The following is a 15,467-nucleotide window of genomic DNA, read 5'->3' on the forward strand; positions in this document are numbered from 1 at the left end:
AATTATCTACACTATTAGAACTTACACTTCATCTAAATGTGAATTTCGCGACCATCACAGACAACCATTATACAATGTAGTTGATAACAACAAGGGCTACTGAGAACAGGATTATACCAGCCACTAGTCCCCTTCCACTACTATTTAAAACAGTCAGAATGTAAGAGGTGATATGAAAGTCAAGTGCAGGAGTACAAGAATACTCTACAATTACGAACATCAACAAATTCCAGAGAACTGACAATCTGTGACAATTCCACTGCAATGCATCTTTTACTCTACACACTTAACAAAAGACTTGAATACATGCAATACATCAGAGATGTAAATACTTACAGTATTCTCAGTTATATTTAATTCAGGATCCTCCTTGATAAAATCAGTGGACAAAGATATTCCCAATGGATCTTCAACAGACTGAAAGAAGAACACAATCTGTGAATTATAACTGCTTGCTATCTTCTGTGTGTATATGACAGCTCTCAATATTCTTTTCTCATTAGTATCATCCAACTTTGAAGAGATTCTTATCAATTGGGAAGAGAGTGTGTCAGAATGCATTCATATCAGTTCTATTGCCCCTGATTTTGCTATCAGCCATTGTGCAGTACTTATTTGGCATACTTTCACTTTCTATTCCTGTCACATAATCCACTCTGATTTCAGAGGCACTATGGCCTACTCTATCGGATGGTTGTACTCCCATATACAAATTTGATATATGTGTGTGGCAACATTTCAAAATTAAACTCAGATAATATAAAGATGCAAATAATCTTCCAACAGTAAACCCATAAACAAGAGGAATTTTTGGTCATTAATCAAATGAATGTGGCATTCCACACATTATCATCAAAATTACCCAAATTTAATGTTATTTACACAGCTTCTTGCCATATCACCATGTATTTTCAGTGCCTGCTCTTTAGGGAACAATGCAAATTTATGTCATGTGTACCGGAGGAAAATCATAAGGAATTCCACAGCACAATTTCAGTAATGATGTAAATACTACAGTGAATAGTGACTGGGAACTCTAGAATATACACCCATCACATGTCATAGTTCCACATATGTTACAGCACTGACACAGAGGTGTAACAAGATTAACAATTACTTCCAAGAGGAAGTCTTCCTTGCTCCGTTTACACCAAATATGTACTTAAGGCATTCATTACATAGAATCACAATAAAAAATTAATGCAACAGTAATGGTTCATAAAGATATGCTTGTTACAAGTGCTGTTAAAATACTATTGGTAATACCCTACAAATAACACATCTAACTAGAGTTTCTTACTACACTTCCTGCACAATACAGTGCTTGTGTGAAAACTTACATTATGCTCAGATCCAGAAGCATGGCGTTTCAGTTCAGGGTCTTGCTTTACGCAAACACTAGGGTCGCCAGCCTTTAATGGGTCTTCAAGAAACTGAAAAACAAAGAAAGTGACGTATCAGGGCATCTGTCTCTTGTTCCTACATGGCACTGTCATACAGGGGGAGAGAGGAGGACGAGACCGGGCGGTGGTGGTGGGGAGGGCGGAACAGGAGACAGGGCCTGGGGGCGGGGAGTGGGGGTGGGAAACAGGGTGTGGAGGGGGTGGGAGACAGGGTGTGGGGGTGGGGGAGGGGTAGTGGGGAGGGTAGTGGGAGATAGGGCGTGAGGGGGGGTAGTGGGAGATGGGGCGTGGGACGGGGGGGGCTTATGTGAGACGGGGTGGGGGGCGGGGGGGTAGTGGTAGACGGGACGGGGAGACGGGGCGTGTAGGGGAGGGCGAGGCGGGGCGTGGTGGCGGGGGCGGGGAGGCGGGGCGTGGTGGCGGGGTCGGGGAGGCGGGGCGTGGTGGCGGGGAGGCGGGTCATGGGGGCGGGAGGCGTGGCGGGGGGGCAGGGAGGGGGGCAGTGGGGCAGGGCTGGGGGTGCAGCGAGACAGGGCAGGATCAAAATGCTGTCTGTCCCCTTGGACATGTCCAAAAGAACAGACAACACATGCATATTTGACATTCTGAGATTAGATATGAATAAAAATTTATTTTGCAGCGATAGTGATTCCTTCCATTTATGTTTAACCAAAAATATGTAACTTTACCTCGGGCTAACTTTCATGACCTTCTTTAGTCAACAATCCCTGCTCCTTGAATGTAGCATTATTGAGCAGCCAAATTCTGCCTGAAATAACACCCATAGCCCTCAAAATCAATTAGCATGTATGCATTAGGCTACCGTTACTTGAAACAAAGGTGAAGCCCGTACATTATTTGACTGCTAACAATACCCTGATTTAATCAGGGTTGTTTCAGAATCAAGTTACATATGAAGGGCTTATTTCAATAGTGGTACAAGTCCATTTTTGTTCATCTTGAGATACAGAGTCCTAAAGTTAAATGAGTGCTGCAAAATCTGCAGTTGAGATATCACTAATCAAGCATATGGGTTCTTGCTACACACGAACCTTTCTTTCTCTTTGTTTGGATCATTAATTTCAGAAGCATTATAAGCAGATAAGTGGAGGTAATGGACTTGTACCACTATTGAAATAAGCCCTTCATATGTAGCTCTCTCTCTCTCTCTCTCTCTCTCTCTCTCTCTCTCTCTCTCTCTCTCTCTCGTTTTATGATTACATTCCTTCCATGCTTTTGTAGTAAAGAGGTGCAATCCCATATTTTAGTAACTTTAAAGTGTATTCATGGTCTGTTGCACAGATCTTAATTCTTTTGAATGAAAAGCTACACAGTGCAATAATGCATTAGCCTCCACTGGTGAAACATCAGAACAATAGCAAGCTACATATATAGCTTTCTCTGTGTGTTTTACTGTTAATTCTTGAATAGTAGTACTGGAATGGATATAATGTGTGCACACTATGTGCAGATGGAGGAGCTGGCCTCAGTTCACCAACAGCTGAAGATGCGTTTTGCCATATTCAGCAGCATTCAGGCTGCTGCCTATTGTAGTAGTGGGGGCCGAGAATCTGGCTCATCACATAGGATGCCTAAGGTGTCACCTATTTTGCCCACTGGCTCTGTTGTCAAGACACCTTGTGGTGTACCCAATGTGGCTGAGTTGTGCTCCCCAAATGGTGAGGGATGGGTCGTAACAGTTTGCACTGTTTGAGGCAGAGAGTGATGTGGAGGCTGCCTCACCCATTGACCCTGTGAGTGGACTGGCAGGTGTTCATTCATCAGGGTCCAGACAGGCCCAAGAGGAGAGAAGTTTTCTAGTTTATCAGGACCTCCAACGTCAAACGCATTATGGAGCTCCTTAGGGAAATGGCATCCAGACTGGAAATGAATCCTATGTGTACTGAATATGTCTGCCATGGAGCCTCATCTGAGATGTGGAAAATGTCCTGCCTGTGGCTACGAAACACACAGGGTGTGGCTGTCTACAAGTTGTGGCTGATGTTGGTGCCAATGATACCCATCGTTTGGGTTCTGAGGCCACCTTCAGTTTATATTGAGAGGTAGCAGAAATGGCGAAGAGCCCTTGTGTCACACATGAGTGCATGCAGCGCACACAGTTTGTATCAGCATTCCCAGAATTGATTCAAGTCCTTTGGTTTGGCGTGAGTGGAGGGTCTCAACCAAAGGCTTCATCGATTCTCTGACTGCCCAAACTGCAGACTGCTGTAAATGCGTTATGAGGTGGAGAATTGTAGAAATACTTGATGGGTCAGTGGTGCACTACACAAAGCAAGCGTTTTTTGGGCTAGGCAGTTGTTTGAGGTCCTCTGATGAATGCACGCTAGTCAGACTGCATACAAAGTAAAGACCATACTACCATCAACATGTTAACAGTAAATTCTTGATGTATTTGTAGTTCCAGAATGTAATGCCCTCCAAGAAAGCTGTTATGTTCAAAATACGTTTGGACCAAAGCTGGCTGAAACATTGAGCAGAAACCCTTGAAATATTTAGCAAGCCATGGAATGTACACTGAAGAGACAGATGACACACCTGTGGGATGGTAGCATCAGAAGAGCGGAGGGGAGACGAAGGGCAAGAATGAATATGGGTGAAATTTGTACAATTAATGAAAGCGCATGCTATTGGTGGTAACCCCCAAACAGTAGTGAAAGTAGGATTCTCAGACTAAATAATATTCTTATATTGCCAACATATATAACTATTCTTAAAATACTTTTTGCCACAAATAAGTAGGCAGTTATGCAAACATTCATTTTCATTCCATATGTTTTGTGGATTAGCTATGACTGTTGCACACCATCACAAGAGAAGGTACTTGTATGTTTAAAATGTGGTAATGGCAGGTACATCACACCTATCCATTTGTACCATTCAGTTCTAATGTATCTTACTGTTTTCACGTAATTTAAGGCATAAAGTAATGACTAACTGCATAGCAGAAGTACTAAGTCATTGAAAGGCACATCAACTTTGCTAGCTTTCCCACAGATACTGCTTCAGAACTATGGTCTCACTTTACAGGCTGACTACATTGTGGCAGCACTGTGGAGAAGCAGACTAAACAGTTTCACATGACCAGAAATAATGGGATCCATTTCCATTCTTGCAGATGAATTGATTTTTTTTTCAAGAGCCGTCATACAGGATCACAAAATCATTCAAGAAGATTTTTGCACCAACTAGGTATGTCTGTAGTTTTGCACGTATTTCCTGTGACTTTTCTTAAAAGCTGGAATGACCTTTGCCTGTTTGTATACATGTGCAAACCACTGTTCCATAAATGAACAATTCGAATGGCAGAAAGGTGTCAGTTCAGCACCGTTTTTTGTGTAACTGAATCTGCTAACTACACTTTATGGTCATGTGACCTCTGGTGTGTTCATCATCTACTTTTGGAGTGCATTCCATATGGAGTTATAAGGATTATAGCTCTGGACTTTACTGCAAAGTGCTTCTGCCTTTTTCTAGTACTTGGTGGCTCAATGGGTAATTGTGACACTGCAAATCCAAAGGTCCTTGATCATTGAACAGCAGGTACTTTGTAACTAGTTAGGTAAATCAGTTCAGATGTGGAAAGAGGGTAACAGCACATGGTAGTCAGTAGGACTGTGTGTAGTAGAGAACTCCGGTGTTTAAAACCTCCAGGCTGATGACAGCTTTACCTCTAGTTTATATTTATGTTTAGCTTTCAGTCATGTATTCTCTTCATGACACAAGCAGATGACTGATCCTTGGCCCTGTCACATACGCCAGTTAACAACTTATTAGCCTTACAAACGGGCTTACCAAACTTATAAAGCTTGAGAATGCATTTCACATGGAATCTGCAGCTTGATTATCTTCTTTCTGGCTGCTGTCCATGTACATTTGCATTAAAACTGTGCAAGCCACCAAGCGGTGCATCGTGGATGGCATCTATTACCACAGCAACAACAATTACTACTACTACGCACTTCTATGGTGTTCTATACGTAGTGTCCCTTACAAATGAACCACAGTTTTCAAAATACAAAAAAAGTTGATTATTCCCCATCCTACTACCATCCTTACGTGCTTGTTCCACTTTATATCACTTCGCAATGTTATGGTTGAAATGGCTCTGAGCACTATGGGACTTAACTTCTGAGGTCATCAGTCCCCTAGAACTTAGAACTACTTAAACCTAACTAACCCAAGGACATCACACACATCCATGCCCACGGCAGTATTCGAACCTGCAACTGTAGCAGTCACACGGCTCCAGACTGTAGCGCCTAGAACTGCTCGGCCATTCCGGCCGGCCCCTGCAATGTTATACCTAAACATTTTATTGACCAGACTGTCAAGCTGTAGAGTACTGATGTTGTATACAACATTATGGGATTGTTTTTCTTACTCATCTGCAGTTACTTGAATATTTCTGCATCTGCCATTCATCACACCACATAAAAAGTTTGTCCAAGTCATTTTGTATCCTTGTAGTCGCTTAGTGATGATCCTTCCCCACACACAATGCCATTAGCAAACAGGCACAGAATGCTGCTCATCGGATCATTTCATATACAGATATGGCACCATTCTCTGTGGCACTATTGATGATACTCTTGTCTCAGAAAAAAACAGTTGCTGTTGAGATCAAAGTACTGACCTCTGTTACTTGAGAGGTCTTTGCACCATTCATATATCGGGGAACCTATTCCATATGCTCATACCTCTATTTACAGTATGCAGTGGTGCACTGTTCAAATGCTTTCTGGAAATATAGGAATGTGGAATCTTGCCTGTTGCCCATCATCCATGGTTCACAGTATGTAATTTGATAGAAGACCAAGATGAGTATTGCACAAAATCAATGCTGATTTGTGGATAAAAACTTTTCTGTCTTCAAGAAATTAATTATATTTGAACTGAGGATATGTTCAGGAACTCTGGAGCAAATAATCATTATGATATTGCTCTGTAATTTTGCAGGTACATTCTTTTACCATTCTTATATACAGAAGCCACCTGAACTTTTTCCCAGCTGCCCGAGTCTTTGCACTAGGCGAGAGATTTCAAATAAATGCAAGCTAAGTATGAGGAAAATGCTGTAGAGTACTCTCTGGACAAATTATTTGTGATTCGGTTGGGACATGGCAACTATTATGTTTTCAACTCTTCCAGTTGCTTCTCTACTCCAGGGATCCTATTACTATGTTCCTAATACAGGAGTCTGTGTGACAGTGAAACAACAATATGTTGGTATGATCCTCCTGCACAAACTTGATAACTAAATACAGAGAGGGGTTAGTGACCACCTTCTGCTTTCCTCCAAAGCCACACCAGACTGGTCAATGACTGCCTGGATAGAAGTCTTTGACCAGAAATGTCTCGTGTTCTCTGTAAAATCTGTTGCGCATGTATGATGGTGGTAGTTGTATGCTTCACGCATAGATCTTTTTACGGACAGAAGAATTTCCATTAGCACTTGGCTGTCACCACTGTGCATACTTTTTTGAACTGAGAGTACAACAGTCTGCTTCTTCAGTGTTTTCCCATAGTGGGTCTTTCCTGTCTGTAATCCAGTTACTCACCACATACTTATTCAGCGTGTGATTTACAGTCCATTTAGTGTTTGTCCATCTTCTTCTATGTAGATCATATTGGAAGTAAATGACATTCTCATTGTTTAAATGGGATGTTAACAACTACTTACCTGCTCTTTCTAGCAAATCTATTCACCTAGCCCTCTTAAAGGATTCATTAACTTCATTTACCATCCAGAAAGAGATTTTCACTCTGCAGCGGAGTGTGCGCTGATATAAAACTTCCTGGCAGATTAAAACTGTGTGCCGGACCGAGACTCGAACTCAGGACCTTTGCCTTTCGCGGGCAAGTGCTCTGCCATCTGAACTACCCAAGCACCACTCACGCCCCGTCCTCACAGCTTTACTTCTGCCAGTACTTCGTCTCCTACCTTCCAAGCTTTACAGAAGCTCTCCTCCGAACCTTGCAGAAGTAAAGCTGTGAGGATGGGGCGTGAGTCGTGCTTGGGTAGCTCAGATGGTAGAGTACTTGCCCGTGAAAGGCAAAGGTCCCGAGTTCAAGTCTCAGTCCGGCACACAGTTTTAATCTGCCAGGAAGTTTCATTTACCACTGTCGCTGTGCTGGCATCATGATCACTAGCCCCTTTCTGTACTAATACTATCTGTAAGGACAAGCCTGTTTATAGTTGCAGTATTTCAACTATTTCAATTTTGTGTGGGCTGTTAAACCAGCAGCTTAAGATAGCTTTCAGAAAACGGTTCTAAAGTACTTCACAAGACTGCCTGTCCATACCACTTGCAATGTATGCTCAGACATCAGACAGTAGGTTAGGATCACCTACTTTTTCTGCACTACTTTGTGTAGATATTCCTTCAATGATTCTGTAACTGTCACAGCAGTATCACATGGCGAATAAAAACATCCAATGCTGGAGTTCACATACATGGAACCATTAAGGGAACTACTCATTAAAACAGGAAATCATAGCTTGAGTCTTGGGACTTGGTACCAATTTTCATATAACTTCATCAATGCTATCTCATTTAATTTTTATTTGCACTTATATTGTAAAGAAGCAATTCTACAAACTCACAAACTACTTCACCTGCTCAAAGATAATGTTTAAATCCATATGGGTAAAGTGTAACAAAATATTCTATTTTACCGGTTTCCTCGTTTCCAACCTGGAGCATACTGTAATACTGTAACCCTTGTTATCTTTACCCTAAAGTAAAAACAGGACTGCTAAAGTGAATACACACATAATTGATTACCATCTCATTATTTTCACCACAACTAAACAAGATTACTTCCACGTAGTCATATAAATTCTAAAATTACCTCTTTATTCACACCCTCCTCCAACTCTTCTTTTACATTCAAGCTGCATGGATAATCTTGGCCCTGTGGCAAAAATAACAAACTGTAATAAGTACTTTTAAGCAGTCACAGTCCTCCCATATTATATAAAATATATCACACAGATAAACCCCAACCATCACACTACTTTATAACTAAATAGTAGTTATTGTTAAGTGTTCTCTTTTGAGTTCAAAATTCTGAGTGGCGATTTCACTATGGTATACTTCAATGGGAGGCAGCAAAAAATTGTAAGACTGATTAATGACAATGCCTTTGAAAATTCATTATGATCTTTCATTTCAGCCTTCTCCCTATGCTATTGTTTTCAATCATATTTTCTAGCTTCATTATCTACATATGCATATAATGGTAGTGTAATGAAGTAAAATAACACAGCTACTACCTGAAACAATGACTTCAATGTTGTTCATAAAATCAATGTTGTTCATATCAAATTACAATACAGTTTAAACCAACTGTGTGGGGGAGCAGAAACTGGACTGTCAAGTGCCACATCACTCATACTACTTTTATGATCAGAATAATAAAATGTCTAGAACAGTTACATCAAAACCTTGTTGCACTGAATGCTTATTTATGATAAAATTATTAAACACACACACCCTACGTTGGCACACTACTTAATACTATTCTAACTTCATGAATTCCTTTTGGTGGGACAAGCACGTTTCTAAGAGAACAAAAAGAGAGAGTAGGCTACAGGCTACACCAGTCCTATTCTGTGGATCTGAACTATGGGTTTTACTTGCTAATCTCAAAAGAAGACAAAGTTCTGGAAAGATTATTTATGGAACAGCACCAGCATATCATGACTGAAATGAGAACAAATGAAACAGTGATAGCATAGGAAGAAAATCATTAAACTGATATTGGGATCTGTTGAGGATGTTAGATAATTAGCAGCCAAAGAATAATTTTTTATTGGAAATCGTCTTACTGATAGAAACAAAGTATACCACTTAACTTTCAGAAAGAGTATATCGACAAAATAATGAAGCAAAATGGTGTACGCAAAGAAGATGCCTTGAAGAGAGATGCTGGGCAAAAGATAGAAAGACATCTTATTAATTGATTTTTGTATTAATTAACTGCCTACAATAATACTAATATACTAGTACAAATAATGATCATTATGATTTTATTATTATTACTATCTGAGGCATGGCGGGGTACCTCTTTGAATTCCCATCCTGCACCTGGTGATGTCACTTCTTTGGATTGGAGCTCGGGGCGCCACGGGGCACGATAAGAGCCACGTAGGGTACGTCAACAGTATTTGCCATTCAGCCACAATTGACAGAATGGATGACTAATAGCCCTTCAAAAGTTCTGTCAAGTTAATAATTGCAGGCACATGTGTTAATGAAAGACAGTACATTGGTGTGGTCTTGGCTATCTGTATTTGCTATTTGTTCTTCTCTGTGGAAGTCACAATATGCAACAAGCGTTCTCATCTGAAAAACTGCGCGATTTCAGTTGTGTTGCATGACTTAATACCTTGTGGCATTGCCTTGGAAGGGGTTAGGGCAGTGTCTAGCAACTAGACAAGCTTGTTATTGCTATTCAATTCCCCATGTTTAGCAGTAGATTCGATGATTTGGTAATCCTGAATACTGTTTTAAGCGTGACCATGTTTAGCCTTAGACCAAGTTTATGATGAGAATCATCTGACGAGTCCATTGATCTACCCAACTATCCTGGCCGTGCAGTTGTATTAAGTGAGAATGACAGTGGAATTTAGATGCTCCTTAGTCTGCTCCAGTTTTCTACTGTTGTGGCACACTTTGATTGTTTTGGACTTGGACTCAGGGCATGCTTATCATGCTGTGGCTGTTAACATTGCCTCCGTATATCGGCCTCAGGGAATTCACCACTGCCAGCTACCGATAGGCTGCCTTCACTCAAGTTGCGTAAATCACTATTCGAAATTTGTACTAAAATTTTGTACATTTTGATTTTTGGGGGTTTGTTGGGTCGAGTGCCTTTGCTGTACATACTGTCGAGCACTGTTAGAATGGTCACATGGAGATCATCTCTATGTCAATCACACGTCACTTCAGATGTCATCCAGACTTGTGAAAATATAGCCTGTTGGTAAGTAACAGGCACATTTGACGCTCAGAGACTGGAAAAAGCAAAAGTGTGTAAAACCATCAAGTGTTACTGAGCTCTGAATGTTTTTCGTGTTCGTTCACTGGCCATTTGTGAGGTGGAGAGTGAAAGAAATTTATTCCATCTCTGGGTGAGTTACTGCTTACCAGATTTAATTGTTCAAGTGTTTGTTATTTTAAAGTTGTCATGAAGTGAGCTTTTCTCACCTGTTATTTATTTACTGTTACAAGTAGGTTCTGACTACTAATTACTAGTTCTCCTTTTTAAAGGGTGTTCTTGAGCTGCTATGCATGCACATTCACATACTGAATCACTTAGGGATTTTCTACAGTATGTCTTAATAGAATTTTCACTGTGTCTGAAGCCAGTTATATCGATCGGTGCACGCTCATTCTCTTTTTAATTACTTAACTGCTCACTGGTGCAAGATTTAGAAACTTGCTCTGTCTGTCTGCCTGAAGGTAGCTCTAGAAATCAGTGCACCTGTTTACTTTATTAAATTATCTAGATCCAATTGGAGGTGTATTTTAAGAATTTCCTTTTTCTAGGGGTCCCGAGGCAGCTATAAACTGCTCTGTCTTCCAGTATAGCTATTCAGTTTTAACCTTTGAGATGAGTTATGCTTCTGTGTTGTCTTAAAGAGCCATCTGTTTCCATATAATTATTTGTTGAAGCATTTTCTCATTTGCGGTTTGTGAAGATGGAAATTTTGAATCTAAAATCTAAGAACTGGTGTCAGACACAGCTTTAGTCGTTAACTATTGCTTTATTTAAATTGTCACTAAACTAAGGTGTGTAATGTCTTAAATTTGAAAGTTCGGAGTGGTGTTTGTAATCCTGCTAATGTATCTGACTTTAGTTATTATTCTTAAATAAAAACATTTTAATAAACAATGGAGACTCATGTGAACCCCAATCCATCTAGTCGTTCCACTTAATTTCCCCTTTTCCTGCTGGATGTTTGGTTGGTAACAGGCAATGGTTATTTTCCTGGAAGTAAAGGGGGAAGGTGTCATACTGTCATTCACCATGAGGTGTGTGTTTGCAGGTATCCACTGCGGAACATGGGGTCCCACAACTGTCCCAGTTTGTCCTCATTGAAAAATCAACAGTTTATCTACGAATTAAAAGTTTGTCAGCTTCCATGTAAGGGCGGTGTGCCCAACTTGTGGACGACCCCTTGGTGATTAGTACCAACTGCACCATGGAGGTACATGTTGCACTAGCTGCTTGAGCTCTGGCCATGACAATCTTGTGTCAGAATGTAGTGTGTTTAGAAAGTAGTCAGCCCCATCATAAGCAAATACATATAATTCAGGCACAATTGATCCATTGGGATAATCACTTGTGCGGTATTGCACAATGTAATCTCTATTCTGAGCATATTACATTAGCTCTGCAGTTACAGGGACAGCTGCCTTTATTTAGACAAATTAGGAGCAATAGGTGGTGAACAAGATTCTCCCACCGACATAACTGCTGGAAGTAGTAGGAATGCTACGGACACCTATAAGGACCTCAGGAGAATTAATTTGGGAAATTACCATACCAAATAATGTTACTGCTGCAAGCTATAATGGAACTTTCAATGTAGAATTTAAAGACAGGTAAAATCCATCATATGGATCATGGTCAAATTTATGTTTCATGCTGACACTTTGGCCATCACTGACAATGTTGTTGTTCAGATGCTGTACCCCCTGTGTTAAGCCATGTTTTCAATCGAATTTTACATGAAAGTGCAACATCAAGGGAGTTGTAAAAATCAATTATTGGCCTGAAATTGTCACCTCATATTAAGAGGCTACTCAGGCATAAACATTTTTGGCTATTGCAGTTTCCTCATGAACCTTTTCCTAGGTTCATAGATGAATGCATATGACCATTCCATACCTGGAATTGCAAGTCACAGAGATACAAATACTCAATAACATATTACAGAAAATGTGGCCACAGGACTGTTCATGGATTACCTTCGCTAATAAATGCACATCTTTTACTGAATTAGAGGCTTTGGTGTCTGCTATTGAAGTCTGAGTTTTGCAGACCAGCAGTGATGGGGGTTTAAGTGCCATTATCAGGATGGGGATTGAGATTCCAAGTAATTTAAAAGGGGACCACCCATAAGGAAAAAGTGTAGGATGTGTTCCCAGTGTAACAAAGATTGGCATTTTGTATGGCGATGTCTGGTGACATGGAAGGAGAATCAAACAGCCGACATCACACAGAATGGAAGAGGCACGGTAGTGTTCTACTGCCTAAGGGCTGGATCTGTGCCAAGTCCGAGGTACGGGAACCCCTGCCTTATTTTTGGGTACAACTTAACCAGGAACGAATGTGCACCCCCCTCAACTCTGGTAGTTCAGTTTCTCGTTTAGATTATCTGTGGCATTTGAAGTTCCGCCATACCTGTCAATTGCCTTGTTTGCATCCGTCCTCCCAATGTTGAGCTCTCACTGGGCACACGTTGCCTCTGGTTGGCAAAACTGAGTATTGGAAAATTTTCTTGGCCTGTAAAGTGGATAGTAAGTAAAAATCTTTCAGTGAACTTAATTTTGCAGTGTGTTTTTGTAAGTGGTAGTGGGTTTGTGCTAGTTTGTCAAGGCAGGGTTGTTTATTTTAAATTTAACCCAGCTGAAACATTCACATTGTGCTCCTGTCAGGTTGCCACAGGAATTCATAGTGTGTTACTGCAATGTTTGCCATTTCAGCTCAGTCACCTTCATCCAGTAGAGGTGATGCTGGTACTGGAAGTTTTTGATCGGTTACCACAGATGTTAACTAACAGATTGGACATCACTGATAAAATCCAGTACAAGATTTGCCTTACAAATGACATTCCAGAGAGGTTTTCTCCATCCCTCAACTTCAGCCTATGCTTCTACCATATTCTCAGTATCTATGGGCAGCAGTGGGGTGTTTCATCCTGTTGTGGGTTATTGTGCAGTTAATGAGAACGCAGTTTTGGAATCTGTGCCACTTCCCAATCTGCATAATCGTTTACTTGGTGCAGTCAGGCTCAGTATTTTGCTGTCCTGGATCTCAATCTCGCATATTATCAGATCATGTTAACAGAGGATTTCAAGTATATTACTGCCTGCTGTACAGATTGGAACCTCCACAATTTTAACAGGGTGCCCTTTGGTTTTCCAATGGGAGTTACCATTATGTCTTGCCTTCTAGATTGTGTTTTTGGTGATTTCACATTCAAGTGTGTCTCTAATTGCCTAGATGGCATGGTTGTTTACTGTTCTAGTCTGTCTGAAAACCTGCAACATCTTGAGGCAGTTCTGGTTTACCAGAGGGAGGTGGGACTTACTGTAAAGCCATCTAAAATGACACTGGCACATAGGTTTCATCCTTGGGACATCTTAGTTTCACTGATTGGATTGAAATTGACCAGGAGTGTACTAGGATTTGCGAAAATTTCCAGCTCCTAGAAATAAGAAAGCTGTGGCACGGTTCATAGGCATGACAAATTTTTTCGAAAGTCTGTGCCGAATTTTATTAAATTAGTGGGGTGCCTTAGCGATTTAAGAAATTTCACATGGGATGAAAGTCATCCAGAATCTTCTGAAGCCATTAAGGTGGTGCTTAGTAACCCACTAGTATTAGACATATCAAATTTTGAGGTCATGTTCTTCTTGCAGACAGACACCTAATTCTTCTGGAGTAGAAAGTGGTAGCTGTCCTCCTACAGGAACAGAATGGCAGGGGAGGTGTTGCATGTTGATGCCCTATAGCAATGCACCTTGGGAACTTTCACCTGCGGAGATGAAATATTCCATGTATGAATGGGAAGCCTTGGTGGTTATGTTTGCCCTTAAGAAATTCAGATTTTATTTTGAAGACCAGGAATTTTGTTTAGAGACTGACAATCAAGCTCTTAGTTAGGTTTTGGCTTATTATTTCCATAATAACCTCTTAGGCATTTATAAAACTGTTGTCAAGATCAGACGACACATCACCTGGTCCTCCCTGTATAAGCAAGCCTGGAGGTTGGTGGGGTCAAGATCACTCAACATGTCACCTGGTCCTCCCTGAATAACGCTGTCCAGAGGTTGGTGGAAGAGTGTGAGAGCCGTAAGGGAGCTGAGCTGAACTTGAATTCCCTCAAGTGGCTCTTAGAGCCTACCTGTTAGGAATGCCTGATGGATTAACTTTGTATGGATTATATAGGTCCACTTCATCAAGTGTGTGTGTGTGTATTAGGCACCTACTAGTTATCATGGCTGACTTTTCTCGTTTTTTTGACACATTCCGAGCAGAGAAATGACATTCCTGGCAGCTGGCCAGCATTTGTTATGAATTTTTTCTGTTTCCAGGCCACCGAGGATGCTTGATAGCTTCTGTTTCCCAGCTATTTGTGAGGTTCTGCTTTGACAATGGAATTAAAGATGTGACCACAAATCCTTTTACCAGCATACTTTGCTGACCAGGTGAACTGCAAGTTGAAGGCTGTGCTTATCTTTCACAACAAGGCTCAGACAACGTGGCTCAATTTTATCTTTAACACTGCACAACCCAAGTCCCTGGAGGCTGCTCCAGTATCCCTTATGTTAGCACATCCAGTCAATTTTCCTCTTGTCAACCTGTAGTCAATCAATGATTTGCTTCAAGAACAAGTCACCCTAGCAGTAACACAGCACAACTGGAGCCAGGCTAGACATAATACCAAAATTGCCTGTCACAGGTTATCCATCTGTTAGTAAGGGGCTAAACGGTTCATTGGAAACGCTGGGGACACAGTGTTAGTCCGAAACCCTAATATTGCTGAAAAGGGGGAGTTAGGGTTCGATAGCAAGCTAGCTCCTCAGTTGTTGGGACCCTGTTAGATTGTCAGGGTGGTGAGTTCGGAAAACCTCCTGGTTCTGAATTTATGGACGAGTAAAGCCTCACACATGCACATTACTCATATCAAGGAGAGGCATATGTAAAGGGCTCCTTAATGGTGGGGACGGGGGATTTCGGTTTGGTGGAGGAGGCTGAACCACGGTGGGCTCCCTCTTCGAATTCTCACAGCTCAGAGCTCGTGGC

At 41.1% G+C, this 15,467-nt stretch overlaps 1 protein-coding gene across 6 annotated transcripts in view; it reads right to left on the reverse strand.

Annotated features, from left to right (window-relative positions):
- LOC126427088 (zinc finger protein 43-like) overlaps positions 1 to 15,467 on the reverse strand; it is a 106,671-nt gene that overhangs the window by 80,780 nt on the left and 10,424 nt on the right. For 5 of the 6 annotated variants that reach the window (XM_050089276.1, XM_050089275.1, XM_050089274.1 and 2 more), the window contains exons 3-5: positions 8,277 to 8,339; positions 1,341 to 1,433; positions 337 to 417 (exon numbers count right to left, since the gene is read on the reverse strand). In XM_050089276.1, coding sequence (XP_049945233.1) covers positions 337 to 417; positions 1,341 to 1,433; positions 8,277 to 8,339 — 237 coding nt within the window. Of the gene's footprint in view, positions 1 to 336; positions 418 to 1,340; positions 1,434 to 8,276; positions 8,340 to 15,467 lie in introns of those variants that run through there. The other variant, XM_050089277.1, reaches the window with a different exon arrangement.

This window comes from Schistocerca serialis, chromosome 11, assembly GCF_023864345.2.
Source record: "Schistocerca serialis cubense isolate TAMUIC-IGC-003099 chromosome 11, iqSchSeri2.2, whole genome shotgun sequence".
Classification (NCBI taxonomy): Eukaryota; Metazoa; Arthropoda; class Insecta; order Orthoptera; family Acrididae; genus Schistocerca; species Schistocerca serialis.